The sequence below is a fragment of the Leucopleurus acutus genome (assembly GCF_964270905.1).
Source record: "Leucopleurus acutus genome assembly, chromosome: 21".
In the NCBI taxonomy this organism is placed as follows: Eukaryota; Metazoa; Chordata; class Mammalia; order Artiodactyla; family Delphinidae; genus Leucopleurus; species Leucopleurus acutus.
The window spans coordinates 11,313,855-11,341,460 of NC_139163.1; the positions used below are offsets into that span (position 1 = coordinate 11,313,855).

Genomic DNA, 27,606 nt, shown 5'->3' on the forward strand with positions numbered 1-27,606 from the left:
CACGTTTTTCCCAGCTTTTCCCCTACAAAAGTCAAGAAACAATGACCAACCTGCACCTCTAGAAATAAGAATGTGGTCTTGATTCCACTTTCACTAAATACAGCAGGTTCCCTTGACACTGGCTAATCCAGGTCTTGGGACCAAGAAATGAACAATATGGACATCTCTAAAAAACTCTAGCACTGGGTCAAAAGGCCTCAGATGCCAACTTGAAGAGACCCGCCCCCCCGGCCAAAGACAGGAGTCACTAAAGTCTGAGCACCAACACGGGTAATAATCTCAAAGGACTAAAACAACATAAAATGTATTTAATCCATGACTTATAATAATACTTTTAAATGAAGGGTCATCTTTGGAGAGTGACAGGAACAATTCATTATTTTACTAACTTGTAAATAAAGGGGAAGATAAAGCATTTATCTTGCCTGTTCTGTTGTAGAATGAAATAGCTGAAGGAAACTCTCCCATTATACAAACAACTCCAAAAGGATAAAGGGCAGCACTCGGAGTCTGATGCGCCACTTAAGGCGACGTTAGAAGACAAACAGAAGAGCCCTCTGGGTGTCATCTAAGCCAGGAGGTGGGTGACCTGCTCTCCTGGGGAAAAGCCACCACCCCCTTAGCGATGCAGCCGTGGTACAAGGCCTGACCCGCTCTCCAAAGTCCTTCCGGCGACCGAGGAAGCTGCTGCCACTCCCATGAGGGCCTCGGACTCCCTGCTTCACGACTTATTCCTACAGAAACGCAAATCCACCAGCAGGTCCTCTTAAAGGGGCCTCTACTTTCTCTGCACCTTCCTGCTGTTCTGAGCCCAGATGACAACACCGGGCACCTCTGTCTCCTCCGGAGACCCAGGACTACGCCAGGCCCCGCCCCCTGGCTCTGAATGACAATTACGGGATAGTGACCATCACTTCATGACTCTTACGTTGTTTTACTCTAGTTCATTCTTTAGAATTTTGGGTCTTAGGCTGAGTAACACATTATTTCTCACATTGTCTCCATAAACTATCCCTAAAACAATTATTTGCCTTAACAGAGAAAATGTCCGGGTACCTAAGAGAATTGGATTCCTGTAGCCTAATCCCCACCAGTCACAAAAGGGCTTCCCAACAACCTCAAAGCACTACCTTCCTCCAAATCTCGCCCTCACCGTGACCAGGACCTCAACAAGGTGGACAAACTTTAAACTCTGCCAGGGACTTTGAAAGATTTATAATGTCCGTAGCTATGGGAAGCTCTTTCCCGCGTTTGGCAGCAGTAACAGCCTCGTGGAATTCTCGAGCTGCCAGGTACCCCACGGTCCCCACGGGTTTCCATGGCATCACCCCCGAGAACGGGAAGTGTTCCCTGTACCATTTACAGAGGTAGGGCCACCTCTAGGGCAGGAGCCAGAAAACTCTTTCTGTGAAAGGCCCAGCAGTAACTGATGCTTTTCAGGCCTCATGGAGCCCACACGCGGCCATGAACATGCGGCCATGAACGCACGGCTGGCTGGACCTGGCCCGCAGGCCAGAGTCTGCAGCCCCAGATGTAAGAACACACGGAACAAACTCAAAATGGCTTCTACCTGACAAACCTCCACCTACTCACAGGCCTTTCTTCTCCAGACAGAACGCATGTCAGCTGCTCTCCACGGAACAGCCCCAGGCCCGTCCTGGCCACTCCTCCCTGGACGCACAGCAGGCCCTGGGATGGATGCGTCCCCTGCGCCCTCCCCTGGTCTCCCCTCTCTGGGGCCTCCCGCAAGGGAAGCTCATCCGTCTCCAAATATATTCTTAGTAAACAACCATCTTCAGCTCTAAAAAGAAACGAGCCTTCAAGCCATGGAAAGAGGAGGAACCTCCAATGCATATGACTGAGCGAACGCAGCCAGTCTGAAAAGACTACAGACTGTGTGAATCCAACTCCATGACAGTCTGCAAAAGGCACAGTGATGGGGACAGTAAAAAGATCAGGGGTTGTCAAAGGGAGGGCTGAGCAGACAGGGCACAGGGGATTTTAGGGCAGTGAAACTACTCTGTTCAAGACCGTAATGGTGACTTCACGTCATCATAAATTTGTCCAAAACCAAAGAATGTACAAACACCAAGAGTGAACCCCAATGTACACCATGGACTCTGGGTGATGGTTACGTGTCAGTGTAGGTTCATCAATTGTAACCAATGCACCGTCCGGTGGGGATGGTGACGATGGCGGGGGCAGAAGTCCATGGGAAACCTCTGTACCTTCCTCTGAATTTTGTTGTGAACCTAAAGCTGCTTTTAAAAATTGTCTTTTTCTAACAAGTCAACCTTCTAACGTATTTCCAGCTCTAGTGACATATCAACCTCACCAAACAAACATGTTAACCTGCCCAGCCCCCTGCCAAAGATCGACCAAGTCAATCCCACATTTCCATCTTCCTCTCCCAGCCTCAAAACCGGCTCGCCCACTGCACCACCCCAAGATCTTCCCAGCTCTGTCTGCAGGTCCACACATCCACACCGAGCTGCAGGCAAGACACTGTTAACATCTGCTCAGTGCAGACTTCCTACCCAAACTCTCCTTAAAATTTCTAACCACCTACACCCCAGCATATGTATTTATTTATTTAAACGGCAATTCACCATGAACGGCCGTACAAGTAGAAACATCACAGTTAAAATTCTGAGTGGCGTGAGCTCTGAGATGACATGCCTCTGGGAAGAAGAATCGTCCTTGTGGAGGAGAGGACAGGGACCCACACGTCAGCAGTTTTACAGGAAAGCAGGGCAACAAAGCCCATCACTCTGTCTGCCTCAAACCAGCTGCATCCAGGCCTTGTGCTTTGAGCTCTGGTTCCCCCAGTGAGTGCCTGCAGGACACACAGGTCTAAATTTAAGAAAGAGAAAAGGTTCTTCAGGACCACACAGCTGCTGTGTTACTGTGGTGTCCTGCTGTCACAGATGGCTCTTCAAGTCCAGGCGCTTATTTTTTACGTAAGGACAGGTCCGTCACCCACCCAGAGACAGTCTTCAGAGGAAGGAAGTGTTCTCGGATCAGAACCCAAGGTCTCAAACATGACCAGAAAGACCCGTGTTCAACCCTGAGATAAATGCATAAGTGTCAGAGCCTCGGGACCAACTGACCTAACCCGAGAGTGTCCACGAATCCAAGGGCCCGGCCGACATGGGAGGAAGGTTTACATGTGAGGCTGGAAATAGCCCCAAACATAAAGAGACCTATGATGTCATTATTCTAAGTATTTCAAGAATTTGGAGACTCAGCGTAACATTGAGAAGAGAATGATATTCCAGGTTCATACCTGAAGTTCATAAAGTGTTCTGAGCACGTCTAAGATCTCAAACGCAGACACACAGACAAACACACACATACACACATGCACAGACACACACAGAGACGCCCAGTCAGACATACACACACAGACACAGACACTGACACACACAGAGATGCCCAGGCACACGCGCGCACGCGCACGCACACACACACACAAAGACACACACACATACAAAGACACACACACACATACTCAGACACATACACATACAGACACCCCCAGACATGCAGACATAGAGACACACACCCAGACACACACACACGCATAGACACACACACATACACACACGTGACACTTAACAGGACAAGGACAGTCCTACTTGAGTTAATCAAGTCTCAGTCCTGAAAGTATTTAATTTACATGAAATAAGTTTTTGAGAAATAAAACAGCACATTTGGGAAGAGTCTACCAATAAAACCGTCAGGAGAACCGCATTCTAAACCACGCCGGCGGGAGAATCAGACAACGACAAGGATGTGACCCAAACGCTGTATCTCTAAGCAGCTCTTCTCTTTTTACACAGATTCCCTAGAGGAAGGCAGCTATTTTTAAGGCAAAAAGATCCAACCGCTTTAAAGAAACGCAAATTAAAATGCAGAGAAGTGTGAACCGCAATGAAATTTACAATTGTTCTAACTAGAAGAAATCACTCTTCCCATTCAACAAAAACGTCCTGAATAATAGTTCAAGGCCCTAAGAAAAGGCAAGGAAGCCGTCCTCAGCCCGTGTCTGCTCAGGATCTGTTGGATGCCCTACGACGACGGTGCACAGCGCCGCCGGCACTCACACGTTTCACTTCAAAGCCCACAGATGAAAGCGGTGTATCCGGGCACACCTCTAAACCCAGCCACGAGGCCTGTGAGTTCCTAACGCACCACCATCCACCAGCCCGCGTCCTGCACACGTGCAGCCTGACGCCGACCTCCAGGCAGGGGCTTGTCTCTGTGGGGCAGGCTCACAGGATGATGAAACGTAATTACATCCCAGACAGTTCTTAGCATATTCACCAAGTAATTCAACCTGGGTTTCCCTGTTCTCAGTAACAAATCCTGTGCTTGGTTAGTTCATGTTTATTTAGGGCAACATCTTAACTACGTTTATATGTGTCACCTAAGAGGAAAAGTCCACTGCACTGGTGGTGAAATCACAAATCCAGGTCCGGCTGAGGGACCATCAGCCTCAGTAAATAATTTTTTCCAGTACTTTGAAAATGGTAAAGGAGCTCATCTTACCTGTTATGCTCTGAAATATAGACAAAAGATGAAAAACTTACTTTGCAACTATTTTTCCAGGAAACGTAGAAATTTTGTTCAAATTCATGGTAAAGATAAAATCTCTAAAGAGGAACGCTAAATACAAATTTATAAGGTATTAGAAATAAATGTGGCAGCAGAACGATGGCGCCAAAGATGTCCACGTCCTACTCCCCAGGACTTGTGAGCACTCCCCGGCATGGAAAAGGCACTTTGCAGATGGGATTAGGTCCAGGATCCTGGGATGAGAAGATAATCCCACATAATCAAATATGTCCGTAAAAAGCAGAGAACCGAGAGGGACCCTCAGAGAGACTTCCCTATGTTGCTGGATTTGAGGGCAGGGTGGAGGCAAGAACCGGGACCCGCACGGCACTTCTGGAAGCTGGAAAAGCTTCAGAGGACCCACCCTGCAGACGCCTTGATTTCCGCCCAGTGAGACGGTGCCGGATTCCCGACCTACAGAGCTCTATGACGATCAGTATATATTGTTTAAGCCAACAAGTTTGAGGTGATCTGTTACAAAGAAAAATCTGAATTCTCTCAGGATAAGGGCACTACGCTGACCCCAAAATTCCACAGATAACTGAGCAGTCGCTGCTACCTGACATGTCTCTCACATATCTGCACAAATTACACGAGTACCATCAGAAAGAATAAAACGCCCTAGGAACATGATAGGAAGAACTAGCTAACAGCCTGTCTGATCCCCAGTCCTACTCCTGGAATGACACGTGCCCTCAGAATGCTTACTGGGTTTGTGGCTGCGTCTCCATAACCCTCAAAGCCAGATTAACCGCTAACATGTGGAGTCAGAGGGAACAGGTGTCCTGAAGATGGCATTTCATCACAAGGAACTGACTCAGGCCTGGGAGCCCCACCCCGCGGCACCCAGCCTGGGCCATCTTCTTCGTCCTAACTGACCCTACAGTGTTTTTCCCAAAGCATTTTGTTTAGGGATCATCAGTTCTTACACACACACACAGAGCTGTTATTACCCCAACAGGCGTTTTAAAAAGAAAAGAAAAAAAAAGCTTCAACGTAAACTTTTATGAAAAGAAATCGGTGGAAAAGAAGAGTGACCCCAATTAGCATTTTCCCAAAATACAGAGATAATCCAATATTGGAAAAGGTAACAGCACCATTTCTCAGTAAATGATAGCACAACAGCTCATTGCCCTCTTAGTGGCAGAAATAAGTACAGCCTTTACTTTATACATAAACTACAATAAATCCAGAATTAGAGATTTGAAGGGAAAAAATGAAATAAAAATATTAAAGTAAAATAGAGCTGAATGTTTATGCAAAATCTGGCAAAGGAAGGCTTTTTAAGCATGACACCAAAGTCAGAAATCAGAAAGGAATACATTCCTCGATGACTGTATGAAAGTTTACCTCTTGCATAAAAAATTGTAAAGTTGACCATCAACAGACAGTTGGTACATATATACGACAGAATACCACACAGCCATAAAAAAGAATGAAATAGTGCCATTTGCAGCAACATGGATGGACTGGACCTAGAGACTGTCATACTAAGTGAAGTAAGTCAGACACAGAAAGACAAATACCACAGGATTATCACTTATATGTAGAATCTAAAAAGTAATACAAATAAATCTATATACAGAACAGAAATAGACTCACAGACACAGAAAACAATCTTGTGGTTACCAAAGGGGAAAAAGGAGGGGAGAGGGATAAATTAGGAATTTGGGATTAACACATGCATGCTACTATATATAAAATAGATAAACAACAAGGATTTACTGTATAGCACAGGGAACTATATTCAATATTTTGTAACTGCCTGTAACGGAAAATAATCTGAAAAATATATATATACATATATATATAAAAAACTGAATCACTTCACTGTACACCTGAAATTAACACAATATTGTAACTCAACTATACATCAATTAAAAATTATAAAATTGAAACTTAAATGGCAATCTGAGAAGAAAAAATATTTGGATCATAAATACATGAAAAGAGTTAAAAGACCCAACCATGCAATTCACACACACAAAAGAGGAAAAAGCATATTCAACAGAACCACTAACCTAAGTAATAAATTAAATCGCCCATTACGTGTCACCTGTCAAACCAGTAATTATAAAGAGAATTTTAAAAGCAAATACTGTTAAGTGTGTAATCTTGGTGGGAAGGCAAACAGGTGCATTTTTCTGTATTGAAATACACACTGAAAATTTTTAAAATCTTCATACCTTTTGATACGTTTTAACGCCAAAAATGTATTCTAAGGAAATAATAAAGTAACTGAATAGAGGTAATTCGTCCAAGCTGTATTCATATTACGAGAGAATTGGACATCATTGTCAACCTGAGAGGCTGGCTACATCAACTGAGGTGTACCAACCTAACAGTATTCATCTGTGGATAAAAACATTTTAACAGCTACGAAGTACACCACTATATGAGCAGACCTCAGTGGGCGTAACCAGCCCACCCAGTTGACAATGATGTATACAACGGAATATTACTCAGCCACGAAAAAGAAGGAGATCCTGCCATTTACAACAGTGTGGATGGACCTGAAGGTATTATGCTAAGTGAAATAAGTCAGAGAAAGACAAATACCATATGATCTCACTTATATGTGGAATGTAAAAAACAAAACAAATGAGCAAACATAAAACAGAAACAGTCATAGATACAGAGAACAAACTGGTGGTTGCCAGAGGGGAGAAGGATGGGAGGATGGACAACATAGGTGAAGGGGATTAAAAGACACAAACTTCCAGTTATAAAATAAATAAGTCACAGGGATGTGAGGTACAGCATAGGGAATATCGTCAATTATATTGTAACAACTTTGTGTGGTGACAGATGGTCATTGGTCTTATCATGATGATAATTTCATGATGTGTAACAATATTAAATCACTATGTTGTACACCTGAAACTAATATAATATTGTATGTTAATTATAACTCAATAAAAATAGATAAATATTTTAAAATATTTTTATGAACAAGAAGAGTCACCATATATACTGTATTAATTTGTTAAAACATCTGTTATTGAAACAATTGGTATAATCATTTTATTAATATATCTTGTGGAGATATATATATATAGAGAGAGAGAGAGAGAGACACAAAAAAACATGGAAAGTAAACCAGGACAACAATGACCATCTCTGACCCAGCAATCCCACTCCTGGGCATAAACCCAGAGAAAACCATAATTCGAAAAGACACATGCACCCCAATGTTCACTGCAGCACTATTTACAGTAACCAGGACATGGAAGCAACCTAAATGTCCATCAACAGAGGAATAGATAAAGAAGATGTGGTGTGTGTGTGTGTGTATATATATATATATATATATATATATATATATATATATATACACACAATGGAATATTACTCAGCCATAAAAAAGAACAAACTAATGCCATTTGCAGCAACATGGATGGACCTAGAGATTGTCATACTGAGTGAAGTGAATCAGACAGAGAAAGATAAATATCATATGATATCACTTACATGTGGAATCTAAAAAAAAGGGTACAAATTAATTTATTTACAAGACAGAAACAGAGTTACAGATGCATAAAACAAACCTATGGTTACCAGGGGGTAAGGGGCGGGGAGGGATAAATTGGGAGGTTGGGATTGAGATAACACACACTACGATATATAAAAAATAGGTAACTAATAAGGACCTACTGTGTAGCACAGGGACCTCTACTCAGTACTCTGTAATAGCCTATATGGGAAAAGAATCTAAAAAAGAGTGGATATATGTGTATGTATAACTGATTCACTTTGCTGTACACCCGAAACTAACACAACATTGTAAATCAACTATACTCCAATAAAAATTAAAAAAAAAACAATGACCATCTCTGAATCTTGTTTTGTTTATGCTAATCTCTTCAAGGTAAGATATAGTGCTTGTATGATTTTTAAAAGGAGAAGAGACAACTAACTCAACACAATTTACAATTACAGTGTTCACAATTTCTACAAGTAAGTCTCTGAACTAGCCAGAGAGAAGGTACTTTCACAAAGAATTTGTGTAATTTATTTTTAATATAAATTTACTTGCTGCTAAAACAGTTAAAATCATTTAGTTATAAAGGCAATGGATATTAGCCATCCTATGCCCAGGAGTCCTTGTAGGTAAGTGTGATCTTCCTGCAGATGTGAGGAGATCCAGGGCTCATGAGCGTGGCCCCTCACTCGCTCACGGGTGGTGGCGACAGGAGACTGCAACGAGCCTGGCTACAGTCAAGGCAGGTTACTGACGCATCTGAGCGAGAGCCTGGGTCCCCACCGCCAAGCAAATTGCTGGTTAATCTTACACGTTCTGCCTCTATTTCATTCTGTAACATTAGAAACTGAATTCTCCGCCAACACAACGGGTGACACCAGAGCCCTCCTGGCCTTCCTGCTGATAAAGGAGAAACGGAAGAGCCCACTACTAGGTTTAGCCCCGTAAACAACCAACCCAAAGTGGACTCACGCATTTAATAAGGAAAAAAATTAGGTTTGTCAAAGTAAACACATTGTAAGAAATCAGGGGGCGTTCTAAAACCCTAACTAAAAACCAATGACTCTTTGCCCCCTGAAAATGAATAACATTTGAATAGACGGCTGCCTCTGGAAGCATAAGCCGATCATACATAGACGTTTAGGATCATAAATGGGTCCTATTTTGTTTCTCTTTCTCCATAACATTTGTCTCTGAGAAACACAGATCTATTTGTAGTTACCTCGAGGAAAGTGAATTTTCTTCTGCAAAATAAATTAAGTTTCTGAATTCATAATTATTGTGGCTTGACCTGGAACCAGGGCTAAGAACGCTTTCTATAATTTCTCTCACTTTAAATGAAACAAAATATCAAAGTGCAGCCTGATTGTTTCCTTGTCAGAACACAACAGAAATGTAAATACTGTGCTAAACTCGGTGTGAGGGATGCAGTCACAGGAATTACCATGCATGTCATTACTTACGCTGAACCACTGTATCCATGAAACGATAGCCATTTGAATAATTCCAGTAGATTGTTTCAAAAACAGTTTACTGTCATCCCACAAAGTGCAAATGTGCATTTTAAATATCATCCATATAAATGAATTTGCATGCAAACCCGCTCCATTCAGTGTTCCTAAGAGCCCCCATGCAAAATTCTAACATTGAAGAGAAATGGTTCTATATCAAGATGATATGATCCCCGTATCTTTCTTATTCAGACTCTTGAAGATACCTAAGTACCATAGGTTAGACCATAAAAGTTAAGCAGGGTTTCTCAGCCTTGCCTTGTGACATTTGCACCAGATCATTCTCTGTTGGGGGGCATTGCAGGATGGTTCACATCATCGTGGCCTCAACCCCCTAGATGTCAGTAGCGCCCTCCCCCCAGCTGTGAAAACCAAAAATCTCTCTGGACATTGCCAATATCCCATGGGGGCAAAAGTGCCCCGTTTGAAAACCACAGATATAAAGGGAGACAGAGGACCCCCAAGGCCTGGAAGGGGAAATTATCACCAACTTGACGGCAATGAGCCTGAAAACCTCAGGTGCTTCTCAGCGGGGCTGGGGGCTGACCTCAGCCCCTGGGGGCATCTGGCAATGTCTGGAGCCGTGTTTGCTGCTCACGGTCAGGGGGAGGGTCCTGGCATCAGTGGGTGGGAATGTGGAACGCTGCCCTCGTCCTTCCACACCCAGGCCAGCCCACTACAGAGAATTCTCCGCTCCAAAATGTCAATAATAGTAATGAGTGTCTTTTAATCATTATCCCTACATTTCCATGAATTTCCACAGTTAAAGTTCTACCCAAAGGCAGAATCTGACAAAACTGCCCTTTTCAGCAACTTTGCCTGTAAACTGAAGGCAAGGCAGCTGCCGTGCCGGGGGCGCTGGGGGGCTGGGTGTGGGGAGGCGCAGAGGGGGTGTCACAGGCCACTCTGGGGTTATCCGGGGCAGCAGGTGCCATGGAGGCTCCTCACGGGCCAGCTTTGCTGGCAGCTTCCGGAAATTGTCCCGAGAAGCCCGTTCCTCCAAGATGCAGTGTCTGTCGTGGACCAGGAGCCACACGTGGTACCCTCCTCCCGTGGCCACAACACGGGCTCCTGGAAGCGTGGAGGCTGTCAGGGCGGCCCTGATTCCCATCCCCAGGACTCTCTGGTCTGCCCTGTTAGGCGTCTTGGTCCCCAGGGAAGGACAGTCCAGCAGGGAGTGAGTTATCCATGGAAACACAGGGATGCCCTGTGGACTGGATCTGGAGGGGGAGTTGGGAGCCGCTCAGGCTGCTGGACCGACAGGTGGCAAGGGCATCAGTGGACCCACAGTATTAGGGCGCAGCGGAGCTTCTGCTCCGAGCAAGGGCAGAGGGTCAGACCAGGGGTTCCTCTGAATCCCTCACTGGCACCACCACATCCCCTGCAAAAGCTCACGGGAGCCTGCAGAGACCCCCGCAGGTAGGACCACCAGGAACTCAGGCATCTGAGGCAGGAAGCACACTCACTCACCCTCACCCGAAAAGTCAAGGTCTCAGACTAGCAGAGCCGCTGGCCGGGGCCAAGGGGACGCGGAGCGGGGAGGGGAGACGGGAGCTACCCTCACCCCCGCAGTTCTTCTTCGCTGTGTCACGTATACATCTATAATGAAACTAAAGCAACCTGAACAACCTGTAACCTAGTTTCCGAAAGGCTGTGTTGGCTGTAGTTAGTACACAGGGCCCAGAAACCAGGAAGGGGTCAGGCTGAACTCAGTGAACTTTGTTCCCAGACCCTGACTAGGAGTTAGATTGTGCGATGAGTGGGGTAAAAGTAAGTGTGTTTGCATTTTATACGGGACGGAGGCATTTACAACGGAGAGTGCTATTGGACAGCGTGGGGATGAAGAATGGGATCCACGGAGCAGACTCCAGCGGTGGCTCCCACGGGGCCCGCCCAGCATTTCCAAATAGGCTCCCTGCACCTCTGTCACTTTCCCTCGCTGGGATCGACCCCTTCCCAAACGGTAACATGAGCACAAACATCAACAACAACAAAGGCGTTTTCCAGCCTTCCTGGCGGCCAGACATAGGCAAGGCCCCCGGGTCTGGCCCCCGACCTTCCCTGCGTGGGAGCAGGTATCCCTGGAACAAGGCCTGTGCCCGGGTACCAGGGCATCTCCTCATCATGCGGGGCCCTGCAGCGGGGCTCACAGCCTCGTACAGAACATCTCTATCCAGCCCCACCAAAAGGTCTGTGATGTGCCTAACATCTCTTCTTTGCAATTAAGAACCCTACCTAATTCCTGGAAAAACTATGCAGCTGTCTCTCGCTAGCTGCAGGGAGTTTGATTAAAGAGCTGATAAGAGCACCAAAGAGACATCATGCCTTGTCTTTGCTGAACCAGAGGGGGAAGCAGTTTTTTGAAAAGAGAGAAGAAAAGGCTTGGTCTCCACCCCAATGTTCATTGCAGCACTATTTACAATAGTCAGGTCTTGGAAGCAACCCAAATGTCCATCAATAAATGGATAAAGAAGATGTGGTACATATATGCAATGGTATATTACTCAGTCATAAAAAGGAACAAAATTGGGTCACTTGTAGAGATGTGGATGGACCTAGAGACTGTCATACAGAGTGAAGTAGGTCAGAAAGAGAAAAACAAATATCATGTATTAATGCATATATGTGGAATCTAGAAAAATGGTAGAGTTGAACTGGTTTGCAAGGCAGAAGTGGAGACACAGATGTAGAGAACAAACGTATGGACACCAAGTGGGGGGAAAGTGGGGTGGTGGTAGTGGGATGAATTGGGAGATTGGGATTGACATATACACACTAATACGTATAAAATAGATAACTAATAAGAACCTGCTATGGGCTTCCCTGGTGGCGCAGTGGTTGAGAGTCCGCCTGCCGATGCAGGGGACACGGGTTCATGCCCCGGTCCGGGAAGATCCCACGTGCCACGGAGCGGCTGGGCCTGTGAACCATGGCTGCTGAGCCGGCGCGTCTGGAGCCTGTGCTCCACAACGGGAGAGGCCACAACAGTGAGAGGCCCGCGTACCGCAAAAAAAATAAAAAAATAAAAAAAGAACCTGCTGTATAAGAACAGAGAACTCCACTTTGCTGTACAGTAGAAACTAACACAACATTGTAAAACAACTCTACCACAATAATAAAATAAATAAATAAATAAAAAGGAAAGAAAAGGCTTGGTCTCCTCAAGGCTCTTCCACAAAACTCCCACCAAAAAATGACTGTGTTCCGGGCTATGGAGACTGACACCCCATGTCAACATCTTTTTCTGAGAGCATCAGGAAGGTAAAAGAAGGTCTCAGGACACGGAGGTGCAAACATGTGAGGTGGCGCCAGGTGAGATGCACGAGGGGTAGAAGAGGAGGGAGGAAGGTCATCAGGGGGCCACTGACAAGGGTCCACCTGAAATTTCAACATCGTTCATGCCTTAAATCTCTCCTGCAGTAAGAAATAAGATAGACTACAAATTGCCGCCTCTTCCTTTGAAAAACCAATGAAAGCCTCTATCTATAAAGGCTTCACTGATTATTTTATTTATTGGCATCAGGGGAAGTAAAAGGTCACACCTCTGCTCTCAAATACACCCCAAATGTGAGTGCAAGTGGCTGAGTGGGCTGCGGCCCTCTGGGGGTTTCCTGAGAACACGCTGCCGCCCCAGGTGTTTTAGGAACAAACAGCAGTCAGATTGCCCCTGAAGGGACATCTGTGCCCCGTCTCACTCGCCATCAGTGAGTCTCAGACACACACGCAGAGCCACCGCCACAAACTCGTGGAAGCCCTTTATAAGCCTGGTAAGGTCATTCGACATCCCTGGAGAAGCCCCATTCCGGGTGTGAGGTTTCACCACGGTCACGCCCACGTGTGCCCGCAGAGCCCCTCCTCCCAGCACACATGTGACAGCACATGTGACATGTGACACCAGCAGGACCAGAACCCAGACCTCATCTCACGCTCGCTCCCTGGATCTCCAGTGGCCCCTCCCCTCCTTCCCAACCACTACACACAAGCACCGCATTTCTGAGCCGCTTACAGACACGCCTCCATCTGAGCAGTAAAGTCCTCTGCTAGAAACTGCGAGACTGCCCCCTGGGTATTTACCCACCTCCACCGCCTCCATCACCTGCATCACTTGCATCACGTCCATCACCTGCATCACGTCCATCACCTCCATCACTGCATCACCTTCATCACCTGCATCACCTCCATTACCTGCATCATCTCCATCACTGCATCACCTTCATCACCTGCATCACCTCCCATCACCTGCATCACCTCCATTACCTGCATCACCTCCATCACTACATCACCTCCATCACTGCATCACCTCCATTACCTGCATCACCTCTATCACCTCCATTACCTGCATCACCTCCATCACTACATCACCTCCCATCACTGCATCACCTCCCATCACCTGCATCACCTCCATCAACACTACTACCAGCACCTCCCGCCGTGTGGACATGGCCCAGAGGATGAAAAGGGTCACACGGTACCTGAGCAGTCCCCATGGTGGCGGAGCCGGTGCGGGCCGGGTGTTCACGGGCAGCTGCTGGGAAACCGGGCTGCTACGGCCGGGCCTCGGATGGTGGGAAGGCCTATGATGAGGAATGGATAGAAATGGGGAAAACATGATGAAAAAGGGTAAACAACCTCCCCCATGGAAAAAGAAACATAGGGAATGTACATTAAAAAAACATGACACTGAGCAATAATGAAATCAATCTATAACAGCAATATGGCAAGAATGAAATAGGCAGAGACGCTGCACATAAAAAATAACACCAGGTATTTTTAAATAAGACCGTGGAACCGAGAACCCCGTAGGCACCTACATCACGTGGGCATTCTGCAAGTATTTCGATTTTCAAGCTGGATTTGAGGTTATGATAGACAGATTTCCCAACTTCAAAATATTCACCCAAAGAGAAATAATAAAACCATACTTTAAATTAGGGGTGATGAGTCCTCATATAACTTGAGGATGGAAACGATATTTGTGAACTTAGACTGGTTCTGCAAAGAGCCAGGCAGATTCCAAGTCCCAGGGAATATTAATAATCCATCATTTTCTTTCCACGAAAAAAGAGTGCTATCCCCAGATAAACCCAAACACAGCATTTTTTTAAAAGAGGTGCTCGTTCATATACCTTGATAAATTATAAAGCCTCTGCCCTTTTTTCATCGCATACTGATACACGAAATCACTGTTTCCCCCAAAATGAACCAGATGAAAGAGGAACATGCATTTTTTTGAGAAGACTTGTTTATAACATCACACTGGAAAGTGTGCTGTGCTTTATTCATACTGAGCTTGTAGGAACACAAACGCTCACCCACAAAACACTTCACATGGCCCTGAAACACCGTGGTCACATCAGATCAATTTCCACGAATCCGGAAGAGCTGCATGCTGTACCCCATCTTCTGAAAATCCTGTTTTGTCAGCAAAAGCTCTGACCAACCACCAGTCTGATCACATGCTACTAAACGTCATGTACTTACTTTCAAAGGTACGATCCTAAAAAGTTGAGAAAATGAGCCATTTCTTACTGTAGCAAGCACCCGCCACAAGCACTGATTACAATACACAAACTGGATATCCACCCTTGGTCTCCGGTAACCAGTTAACACACATGTGTTGTGACTATCAATCTAAACTGTATATTAGTTCCAAGTTATTGAAGGTTAAAATGCCCGACCCTCCCAGAATTGACATCCGGCTCATCTGCTGGACTAATTCACTTACTGTATCACCAAGATCTCTCCATGTCAGCACACAGTTAGGCACGCCTCCTTTTAATGAACTTTACTGCATTTCACAGATACTGTGATTTTTACAAACTGAAGGTCTGTAACAACCCTGCATAAAGCAAGTCTGTTGGTGTCATTTTTCCAACAGCCTTTACTTGCTTCATGTGTCTGTGTCACATTTTGGTAACTCTCACTATTTCAAACTTTTTCATTAGTTTTGTATTTGTTACGGTGATCTGTGATCCGTGATCTTTGATGTTACTATTGTAATTGTTTTGGGCATCACGAACCTCGCCCGTGTAAGATGGGAACTGAATCGTTAGACGTTGTGTGTGTTCTGATTGCTCCACCAGCCATTCCCCATCTCTCCCTCTCCTCAGCCTCCCTGAGATACAACAGTATCGAAATTAAGCCAGTTAATAACCCTACAAGGGCTTCTAAGTGTTCAAGTGAAAGGAAGAGGCGCATGTCTCTCACTTTAAGTCAAAAGCTAGAAATGATTAAGCTTAGTGAGGAAGGCACGTCAAAAGCTGAGACAGGCTGAAAGCTGGGCCTCTTGCACCCGTCAGCCAAGTTGTGAGTGCAAAGGAAAAGTGCTTGAAGGAAACTGAAAGTGCTCCTCCAGTGAACACACAAATGATAAGAAAGCAAAACAGGGCTTCCCTGGTGGCGCAGTGGTTGAGGGTCCGCCTGCCGATGCAGGGGACGCAGGTTCGTTCCCCGGTCCGGGAAGATCCCACATGCCGTGGAGCGGCTGGGCCCATGAGCCATGGCCGCTGAGCCTGCGCGTCCGGAGCCTGTGCTCCGCAACAGGAGAGGCCACAACAATGAGAAGCCCACATACCGCAAAAAAAAAAAAAAAAAAGAAAGAAAAATCAGCCTTGCTGATTTGGAGAAAGTTTCAGTGTCTGGTTAGAAGATCAAATCAGCCACACATTCCCCTAAGCCAAAGCCTCATCCAGATCAAGGCCCCAACTCTCTTCAATTCTGTGAAGGCTGAGAGAGGTGAGGAAGCCGCAGAAGAAAAGTCTGAAGCTTAGCAGAGGTTGGTTCATGAGGTTTAAGGAAAGAAGCCGTCTGTATGACATAGCAGTATAAGGTGAAGCAGCAGGTGCCGATGTAGAAGCTGCAGCAAGTCATCCAGAAGATCTAGCTAAGATAATTAGTGATTTTCAGTGTGGATGAAACAGGCTTCTATTGGAAGAATATACCATCTAGGACTTTCATAGCGAGAGAGGAGAAGTCAATGCCCGGCTTCAAAGCCTCAAAGGACAGACTGACCCTCTTGTTAGGGGCAAATGCAGCTGGTGACCTTAAGTGAAAGCCAACGATCATTTACCATTCCGAGACTCCTAGGGCTCTTAAAAATTATGCTAAATCTACTCTGCCTGTGCTGTATAAGTGGAACAACAAAGCCTGGATGACAGCACATCTGTTTATAACATGGTTTACTGAATATTTTCAGCCCACTACTGAGACCTACTGCTCAGAAAAAAATGCTTTCAAAATATTACTGCTCATTGACAAGGCACCTGGTCACCCAAGAGCTCTGATGGAGATGTGCAATGAGATTAACGCTTTCAGGCCTGCTAATGCAATATCCATTCTGCAGCCCACAGATCAAGGAGTAATTCCTACTTTCAAGTCTTATTATTTAAGAAATATATTTCATAAGGCTGTAGCTACCAATAGCTACCATAGACAGTTATTCCTCTGATGGGTCTGGGCGATCAAATCAAGTCAATTGAAAACCTTCTGGAAAGGAGTCCCAATTCTGGGTGCCATTAAGAACATCCGTGGTTCATGGGAAGAGGTCAACATATCAACATTGAAAGGAGTTTGGAAGAAGTTGGTTCCATCCCTCAGGGATGACTTTCAGGGGTTCAAGGCTTCAGGGGAGGAAGGAACTGCAGATGTGGTGGAAACACAAGAGAACTAGAATCAGAAGCGGAGCTTGAAGATGTGACTGAATTGCTGCAATCTTGTGATGAAACTTGAAAAATGAGGAGTTGCTTCTTATGGATGAGCAAAGAAAGTAGCTTCTTGAGAGGGAATCCACTCCTGGTGAAGATGCTGTGAAGGTTGTTGAAATGACAACAGAGGATTTAGAATATTACAGAAACGATAAAGCAGCAGCAGGGTTTGAGAATATTGACTCTACATTTTTTTAATGTTGCTTTTTAAAAAATTCTTTTCCATTACGGCTTCTTACAGGATATTGAATATAGTTCCCTGTGCTATACACTACGACCTTGTTTATTGGCTGCAATTTTGAAAGAAGTTCTGTGGGTAAAATGCTATTAAACAGCATCACCTGCTACAGAGAAATCATTCCTGAAAGGGTCAATCAGTGCAGCCAACTTCAGTGTTGTCTTAAGAAACTGCCACCCCAGCCTTCAGCAACCACCACCCCGATCCGTCAGCAGCCTCAACATCAAGCCACGACCCTCATCCAGCAAAAGATCACAATTCACTAAAGGCTCACATGATGGTTAGCGTTTCTTAGTAATAAAGTACTTTTTAATTAAGGTAAGTACATTTGTTTTTTTAGGCACAATGCTATTGCCCACTTAATAGACTACAGTATAGTGTGAGCATAACTTTTATGTGCACTGGGAAACCAACAACTTTGCGTGACTTGCTTTATGGCGGTGGCCTGGACTGGAACCCACAGTATCTCAGAGCTGTGCCTGTACTTAATTATTTTTTTCTTGCCTTGAAGACTCACAACTGGCCCTACAAATCCCTTACTGTGACGCATTTGTGTTGTTTCCAATTTCCTGCAACTGGTAACAATTCCGTATATATTTTTGATTGCTCTCAGTGAGTTTATGCAGTATAGGTTCCTATGAGCAGAATTACTGGGTCAAAGGATATGCACATTATTAGCCCCAAATGCTGCCCAAACATTTGTACCTATTTACCCATCACATAGTATCAATTTTGTTTGTTTTTGCCTCTGTTGAAAAGAAAGTTTCTCATTGTTTTCATTGAGTTTCAGGGCCTTTTAATATGACTATTGATCAAATGTATTTCTGTATAAATTGTCTGTTCCATAGATTAGCCTACTTCTTTGGGGTGATAAATTTTTAATTACCAAACAAGTATCTCTTTATAAATTCCAGAATTTTATAATTCTGCTCTGTAGGTTACAAACGTTTTATTTCATTGTCATTCATGTGTTAACTTCATCAATGGCATCTTGCAACAATTTACATGGGTTTAACATTATTTATGTGTCCAAATATATCAATCCTTTCCTTAATCGTTTCTGTGATTAGAAAGATCTTCCCAATTCCACAATTTAAGAGATATTTTCTATTAACTTTTCTTTTAGCCCGTCTATAACTATTTTTAATAACTGGAACTTTTTTAAATGTATTTGAAACTTTTTTGAGTTGTGAAACAGAAATTAATTTTTTTCTCTCCAGTGGCAACCAGTTACCACAACAAATTGGCCAAATAATCCATATTTTCTCCACCAACTTGAAAATGCCACTTAAATAGAGAAGTTTGTTCTGCAGATCTGTCTACCTTCTGTAGCATTAGAATGAGATTTTCTCTCCAGTAGACCAGAACTCCCACCCTTCAGATTTTCTTTAAAACTCTTTTTTGGACAATCTTGTGAATTGATTCTTCTGGTTAATTTTATTATCCCTTAATTAACTCCTCTCTCCCCACCTTTATTGCCCTTCCAAACAGGATTCTGACTAACATTACAGCGTACGAGAGCACACGTATGCACACACATGCACACCTGAGGGGAAGTGATGTGTTTCAGTACTGAGTTTCCCACTACAGTGTCTCCCTATACCAAGCACTTGGTAATGTCTTATGTCCTTTCCAAGCATTTTATCACTTTTTCCCCTATAGCCCTCATCCATTCCTGTTTTATCCCAAGGTATTTGGTAGGGTTTGTTGTTTTTGAGAGTGGACCTCAAAAACAAAATTATTTTATCATGTGCACTATAAGGATTTTTATTTATTAGTTTTTTATGTGTCCTATATAATCAATGTTCCTACTGATCTAGCAGATTTTGTATAATATCTTCCATTTTTCACTGAAATTAAGTCTTGATTTCCAATATTTTATCTCCTTTATTTTCCCATATAACCTTAACTAGAGACCCCAGAATAATATGGACTAATAGTGATCATTCTGACATTGTTACTTTGTTCCATATTTTAGTATTTCCTCCATGACTACCATGCTTGCTGTGGTTTCTGATTATATTCTTACCCCTGTTGAGAAAGGTCCCTGCCAATGCTCTTTCACTTAGAATTTATCATAAATGGCTACTGTATTGTTTCAAGGCCTTTCAGTATCTGATACAACTGTATGTATTTTTTCTTTTTTAACATGTTCATCTTATTCATTCCCACAATAGAGATTCTATTATTGAAATAATCTTAAATTTATGTAACAGAGCCTACTTGGTCTTATTTAATATACAGTTAATTCAATGTGCTGTTTATGAAATTTACATTTACACTCTTAAGTGAAATTAGCCTTTTTCTGATCCATTACTACATTATGGGGTTATTCATTATAAATAAATTATTTATAATTCATTATAAAAGAGTGATGCTTATTTCTCTGAAATAGTTTAGATAACATAGAATTATCAATTCCAAAAAGTTTCTGTAGAATTTACCTATGAAACTGAGCCAATGCCTTTCATAAAAGCACATTTATGAAAAAATTTTAATTTTCCCATGGCTACTGTTCCAGTCACATTTAATAACCTTTGTTGAGTCAACTTATGGCATTTATATTCACCAAGAAAACCAACAATTTCATCTTGATTTTCCAACTTCTCAGCAAAAATGTCTACAGATTATCATATGATTTTCTTTTAACTTTATTATTTGTGATTCTATCACATTTTCCATCTCAAATTCTTTATATTCTTGAATTTCCTCTTTATTTTCTTTATTAATCTTGCCACAAGTTTATTCTCAGTACATTTTTTGCATGTTCTTGTAAACATCACAGAACTCTGTATTGTATTTAATCCAACTTGAGAGTCCATTTTTTATCTTTTTTTTTTTTTTTTGGCCACGCCACACAGCTTGCGGGATCTCAGTTCCCCAACCAGGGATTGAACCCAGGCCACAGCAGTGAAAGCCCAGAATCCTAAGCACTAGGCCACCAGAAAACTCCCTGTTTTTAATGTTTGAGTTTTGCCCATTTACATTTATTGTGATTACTGATAAACTGGAACTTATTTTGTCCTGATAGTTCATGTTTAATTTAATGTTTTTCGTTGTACATTTCACTATCTTATATAGCAGAGGATATATACTATCTTACACCCCCAACCTTTTTGGCACCAGGGACCAGTTTCGTAGAAGACAATTCTTCCACAGCCGGGGTGGGGATATGAGGGTTTCCGGATGATTCAAGCACATTACATTTATTGTGCACTTTATTTCTATTATTATTACATTGTAATAGATAATGAAATAATTTTACAACTCACCATAATGCAGAATCAGTGGGGGCCCTGAGCTTGTTTTCACTTGCCACTCACTGATAGGGTTTTGATATGAGTCTGCAAGCAATTGATTTATTATGGTCTCTGTGCAGTCAAACCTCTCTGCTAATGGTAATCTGTATTTGCAGCCGCTTCCCAGCACCAGCATCACTGCCTCAGCTCCACCTCAGATCATCAGGAATTAGATTCCCATAAGGAGCACGCAACCTAGATCTCTCGCATGTGCACTTCACAGTAGGGTTCGAGCTCCTGTGAGAATCTAATGCTGCTGCTGATCTGACAGGAGGTGGAGCTCAGGCGGTAATGCGAGTGATGGGGAGAGATTGTAAATACAGATGAAGCTTCGCTCGCTCACCTGCCGCTCCCCTCCTGCTGTGCAGCCCGGTTCCGCTACTGGTCCGTGGCCAGGGGGTTGGGGACCTCTGTTGTATAGGATTTTCATTGTACTTTTTTTGGACCTATATATTTTATTTCTCCCTTAAACGTTTTAACATATGCAATTATATATGTTTTTCTAGCAAAGCCATCAATTAACCAGTATCTCTAACATCCTCTTGAACAAAACAAGGACTTCAGCACTACGCTCTCACTTTCCCAAGTGTAGACTTCCCTCCCCCATACCACATCTGCTCTGATATTACCGTTATGTGGATTCCAAGTATGGTTGCTTATCAAACAAAGAGAAAATGTATTCCTCATTCTAAAATCAATACTCATAAATGTGTCTTTGGTATTTTTGCTCACATCTTTCTGGGTTAATTTTTCCTCATCCTCAAAAACATGCTCCTGTTTTTCTTTCAACATGGTCTCTGTGGGGTCAAATGTCCAAGTCCTTGTATGTCTGAAAGCATCTCTATTTCACCTTCAATATTGAATGACAGTTCGACTAAGTATAGAATTCAAGAAATTCAACAGATATCTCCAGGCACCTATTGTTCCAGTTGAGACGTTTCTTGTCAATCAGTACGCAAGTTCTATTTCCTAGACCATGTCTCTCAGGATCCTGTCTTGACTCTGGAGTGTGTGATGTTTCACAATGATGGTTTTTCTTTGCTTTTATTCCAGCCTCGCAGGTGGTTCCATTTTTCAATCTGAAGACCGTTTTCCTCAATTTGGGGAATTAACAGCCATTTGATCACAAATACTGATTAACCACCTTTTTTTTTTTTATAATTCCCTTCTTTAGCATTTTTGCCTTTTGGATCCATGTACTGCAACATTAACTGTGCTTCCTCATGTTCTCTCTTTACCTTTTTTGTGCTTAATTCTAGGGAATTCCTTCAGCTTGATCTTCTAGTGCACTGAATGTTTTTTCAGCTATGCTTGACCTGTGACTACTGAGTTTTCACCTCAAGGGCTACCACTGTTATAATATTTCTACTTGGTGCTTTTACGTAATGACCCATTCTTGCTTTACAGGTGTTCCACATGGCATATTGGTTAAAAACACAGGATCTGAAGCAGAGGTTTGAACCCAGGAGCCTCTCTTTACCAGTAACACATCCTCTGCATGCCCGTTTCCTAATCGGTAGCTGCTGATAACAGGACTTACCCCATGAGGCAGTTATAAGGACTAAGTCCTTATTACTCATGTAAAGTCCTCAGAACTTGAACAGAAACCTCTTAAGAGCTCAGCGATAACACAGGAGTGGTCTCTGGGGCCAGTAACGTACTTTGGCTGTATGAACCCATCCACCCTGCTTTTCACTGCCTCTACTGATTTTAAGGGGAGACGAAACTAAATTCTACTCTAAAATTCTTCCTTTTTCATGGCATCTGCTCCTGCTTTGCAGATGAAGTGTGAAATCTCCCTTCAAAGACATATGAGGGCTTTTTCTAAGTTCTCTTCTGGTTTCTCCTTCAGGAGGTCACCATTTATAACTCAGTGTGTTTTGCCTGTCAAGTGACGATTGCCTTCACATGGCCTAGTTTTTACCATCTACTCACCCTCATCCTTCCACAGTCCAAGCAGCCTGAGTCCGGCTTCTGGGCTCCAGAAGGTGGACAGGCAGGCTGCCACTGAGAAGGATGACAGCCATCCCGAGACTGATTAGCTGGAAAAGTGTGGGCCCCACACTTGGTGAGGCAAGGAGGGGTCTCAGGCTCCCAGGCTCTTATGAGTGTTCACAGCTGGGGGTGTGAGAATGTGCCCCCCGCCAGCCCACTGGGCCCGGGTCCCAGAGGGAAAATGTTCGGGTCGGCAGAGCAGGCCGCCAGGAAGATCCAATCAGCAGCATCTGTGGGCTTTTAGGCCCTAAACCTCCTGTAAACGACACCGTGTAATTTTAATATAAACTTAACTTTCCATTTTTATTCCTTGGTGCTAAAAGGAATAGGATTTAAGAAACGTAACACACAGACGCGCGCACGCTTCAAGAACGGAAAGCAGACCGTGGTTCATGTTTATATTTTACAAAAAGTATTTTCCCTAATAGAAACAGATGAAATTATAGGAACCTACTTTCCAAATCACAAAATAACATTTTCTTAATTATATCATATGCACACAAGTATAAACATTATACCAAATATTCCCTACCTAATTTATGATATCCATAATTATTTCAACTGGCCATCCTAAAATGTCTCAGGTTTTTTTACCCTCTAAAAAGGAATATAAACCACTGTGCTATGCATGTGATAACAGGAACTGCAGATCATGTATGTTTGCTCTCTTGATACTTTAATAAGATGAGAAGGAGACTTCCCTGGTGTCCAGTGGGTAAGACTCTGCATTCCCAGTGCAGAGGGCCAAGGTTCCATCCCTGGTCATGGAACTAGATCCCACATGCATGCTGCAACTAAGAGTTCACATGCTGCAACTAAGAGTTCACATGCTGCAACGAGGATCCTGTGTGCCGCAACTAAGTCCGAGCACAGCCAAAATAAATAAATAAATTTTAAAATAATAATAATAATAATCAGATGAGAAAATGTAGAAATTTCAGGTTCTGTTTAGTTGGTTAAAAGGTAATCTTTTTTTTTATTGGTGGCTTGTGGGATCTTAGTTCCCCCACCAGGGATTGAACCCGCTCCCCCTACAGTGGAAGGGCAGAGTGCTAACCACTGGACAACCAGGGAAGTCCCAAGGTAATCTTGATTCAAGATAGTACTGAAATAAGAATACCTTCTATGGTAGCTAAGAAGAGGTTATGGTAAAGCACAACTGAACACAGCAATGACACGTGTGTTCTACTTTTCTCATTTTGTCCCTGATACGATACACAGATATCAATCATTCCTCACTTGGTCCCTGCAGCCAAAGCCAACATCCTCCCCATTTTCCAACAAACCTGAATTAACTGCCTTCTCCATATCCACAGACAAGGGAAGAAAGCAGAGCCTGTTCCCAGAGATGTATTCTAAGTATCACAGTGAGGCGAAAATAATTCACTCAGTATATTATCATTTCTGAACAGAACTTATCATGTTTCGTCCAAGCATCACATCAGAGGTGAGTGCCCATGTTTAGGGAACGAGATCATCTATTAAAGTTTTAAGAAATAAACACGTCTCAATAGATGCAGAAAAAGCTTTGGACAAAATTCAACACCCATTTATGATAAAAACTCTCCAGAAAGTAGGCATAGAGGGAACCTACCTCAACATAATAAAGGCCATATATGACAAACCCACAGCCAACATCATTCTCAATGGTGAAAAACTGAAAGCATTTCCTCTAAGATCAGGAACAAGACAAGCATGTCCACTCTCACCACTATTATTCAACATAGTTTTGTAAGTTTTAGCCACAGCAATCAGGGAAGAAAAAGAAATAAAAGGAATCCAAATCGGAAAAGAAGAAGTAAAGCTGTCACTTTCTAAAGATGACATGATACTATACATAGAGGATCCTAAAGATGCTACCAGAAAACTACTAGAGCTAATCAATGAATTTGGTAAAGTAGCAGGATACAAAATTAATGCACAGAAATCTCTTGCATTCTTATGCACTAATGATGAAAAATCTGAAAGGGAAATTAAGGAAACACTCCCATTTACCATTGCAACAAAAAGAATAAAATACCTAGGAATAAACCTATGTAAGGAGACAAAAGACCTGTATGCCGAAAACTATAAGACACTGATGAAAGAAATTAAAGACAATACAAACACATGGAGAGATATACCATGTCCTTGGATTGGAAGAATCAACATTGTGAAAATGACTATACTACCCAAAGCTATCTACAGATTCAGTACAATCCCTATCAAACTACCAACGTCATTTTTCACAGAACTAGAACAAAAAAATTTCACCATTTGTATGGAAACACAAAAGACCCCGAATAGCCAAAGCAATCTTGAGAAAGAAAAACAGAGCTGGAGGAATCAGGCTCCCAAACTTCAGATGATACTACTAAGCTACAGTAATCAAGACAGTATGGTGCTGGCACAAAAACAGAAATATAGATCAATGGAACAGGATAGAAAGCCCAGTGATAGACCCACGCATATGGTCACCTTATCTTTGATAAAGGAGACAAGAATATACAATGGAGAAAAGACAGCCTCTTCACTAAGTGGTGCTGGGAAAACCGGACAGCTACATGTAAAAGAAAGAAATTAGAACACTCCATAACACCACACACAAAAATAAACTCAAAATGGATTAAAGACCTAAATGTAAGGCCAGACACTATAAAACTCTTAGACAAAAACATAGGCAGAACACTCTATGACATAAATCACAGCAAGAGCCTTTTTGACCCACCTCCTAGAGAAATAGAAACAAAAATAAACAAATGGGACCTAATGAACTTAAAATCTTTTGCACAGCAAAGGAAAACATAAACAAGATGAAAAGACAACCCTCAGAATGGGAGAAAATATTTGCAAATGAAGCAACTGACAAAGGATTCATCTCCAAAATTTACAAGCAGCTCATGCAGCTCAATACCAAAAAAAAAAACAACCCAATCCAAAAACGGTCAGAAGACCTAAATAGACATTTCTCCAAAGAAGATATATGGATTACCAACAAACACATGAAAGGATGCTCAACATCACTAATCATTAGAGAAATGCAAATCAAATCTACAATGAGGTATCACCTCACACCAGTCAGAATGGCCATCATCAAAATATCTACAAACAATAAATGCTGGAGAGTGTGTGGAGAAAAGGGAACCCTCTTGCACTGTTGGTGGGAAGGTAAATTGATACAGTCACTATGGAGAATAGTATGGAGGTTCCTTAAAAAACTACAAATAGAACTACCGTATGACCCAGCAATCCCACTACTGGGCATATATCTTGAGAAAACCATAATTCAGAAAGAGTCATGTACCACAATGCTCATTGCAGGACTACTTACAATAGCCAGGACATGGACGCAACCTAAGTGTCCATCAACAGATGAATGGATAAAGAAGATGTGGCACATATATACAATGGAATATTACTCAGCCATAAAAAGAAATGAAATTGAGTTATGTGTAGTGAGGTGGATGGACCTAGAGTCTGTCATACAGAGTTAATTAAGTCAGAAAGAGAAAAACAAATACCATATGCTAACACATATATATGGAATCTAAAAAAAAAAATCGTTCTGAAGAATCTAGGAGTAGGATAGGAATAAAGACGCAGATGTATAGAATGGACTTGAGGATATGGGGTGGGGGAAGGGTAAGCTGGGACGAAGTGTGAGAGTGGCATGCACATATATACACTACCAAATGTAAAATGGATAGCTAGTGGGAAGCAGCCACAAAGCACAGGGAGATCAGCTCGGGTGCTTTGTGACCACCTAGAGGGGTGGGATAGGGAGGGTGGGAGGGAGACTCAAGAGGGAGGAGATATGGGGATATATGTAAATGTATAACTGATTCACTTTGTTATACAGCAGCAACTAACACACAATATAAAGCAATTAGACTCCAATAAAGATGTTAAAAAAATAGTAATAAATATGTTTAATAAACAAAGGGTATAGAAGATTGTCATGTGGCATATGTCATAAATAAGGATTATAGAAAAACAGTTTACAGCGTAATGAAGTTTCATTTACAGAATGTATTTCAAGAACAATAGACAGCAAAGAACTAAGTGTGAAATCCAATTATCGGCGCATTAGGCACTTACAACTTCACGTTTGCAATTGTTTTATAATCACTGTACTGCCATTTGCATAAGATGTGTAATGGTGTGTACCAGATCTGTACTCTGCATTCTGCTTCATATTTTAATTAATGACTAAAAAGATAATAAACAGCATTTCAGTACAAAATGCATTTTGAACAGTATTAACTTATCAAGCATTGCAAGAATCAGTGATATTGGAGGAATTAAAAGACAGCGGCCAGGGCTTCCCTGGTGGCGCAGGGGTTGAGAGCTCGCCTGCCGATGCAGGGGACACGGGTTGGTGTCCTGGTCTGGAAAGATCCCACATGCCGCGGAGCGGCTGGGCCCGTGAGCCATGGCCGCTGAGCCTGCGCGTCCGGGAGAGGCCACAACAGTGAGAGGCCCACGTACCGCAAAAAAAAGAAAAAGAAAAAAAAAAAAAAGACAGCCGCCAGAGGTGGACACAGCAGAGCAGCACTGAAGCCCCGACGTCCCGCAGAAGGCGAGCCGGTGCTCAGAGACGCCCCACGATCATGGGTAGACGCATTTAAAGGGCTTGACAGCGGATCAAATTAAACCCCGATTTTTCCGCAGGACTGACCCCCACCCAGAGGAGGCATCTGGGCACAAACCTCAGCTGTAGCTCCAGGCCCAGAGCGGAGGCCCCGGATGGGGCGTCACCAACCACAGACACAGGGTGCTGCGC

The 27,606-nt window shown here is 43.0% G+C and overlaps 1 protein-coding gene across 1 annotated transcript in view; it reads right to left on the minus strand.

Annotated features, from left to right (window-relative positions):
- DLGAP2 (DLG associated protein 2) overlaps positions 1 to 27,606 on the minus strand; it is a gene marked incomplete at its 3' end in the record, with an annotated part of 716,077 nt that overhangs the window by 613,009 nt on the left and 75,462 nt on the right. The window contains exon 2 of the mRNA XM_082863905.1: positions 14,082 to 14,183. Within this exon, the coding sequence (XP_082720031.1) occupies positions 14,082 to 14,096 (15 nt within the window). The 5' untranslated portion in view covers positions 14,097 to 14,183. The remainder of the gene's footprint in view (positions 1 to 14,081; positions 14,184 to 27,606) is intronic.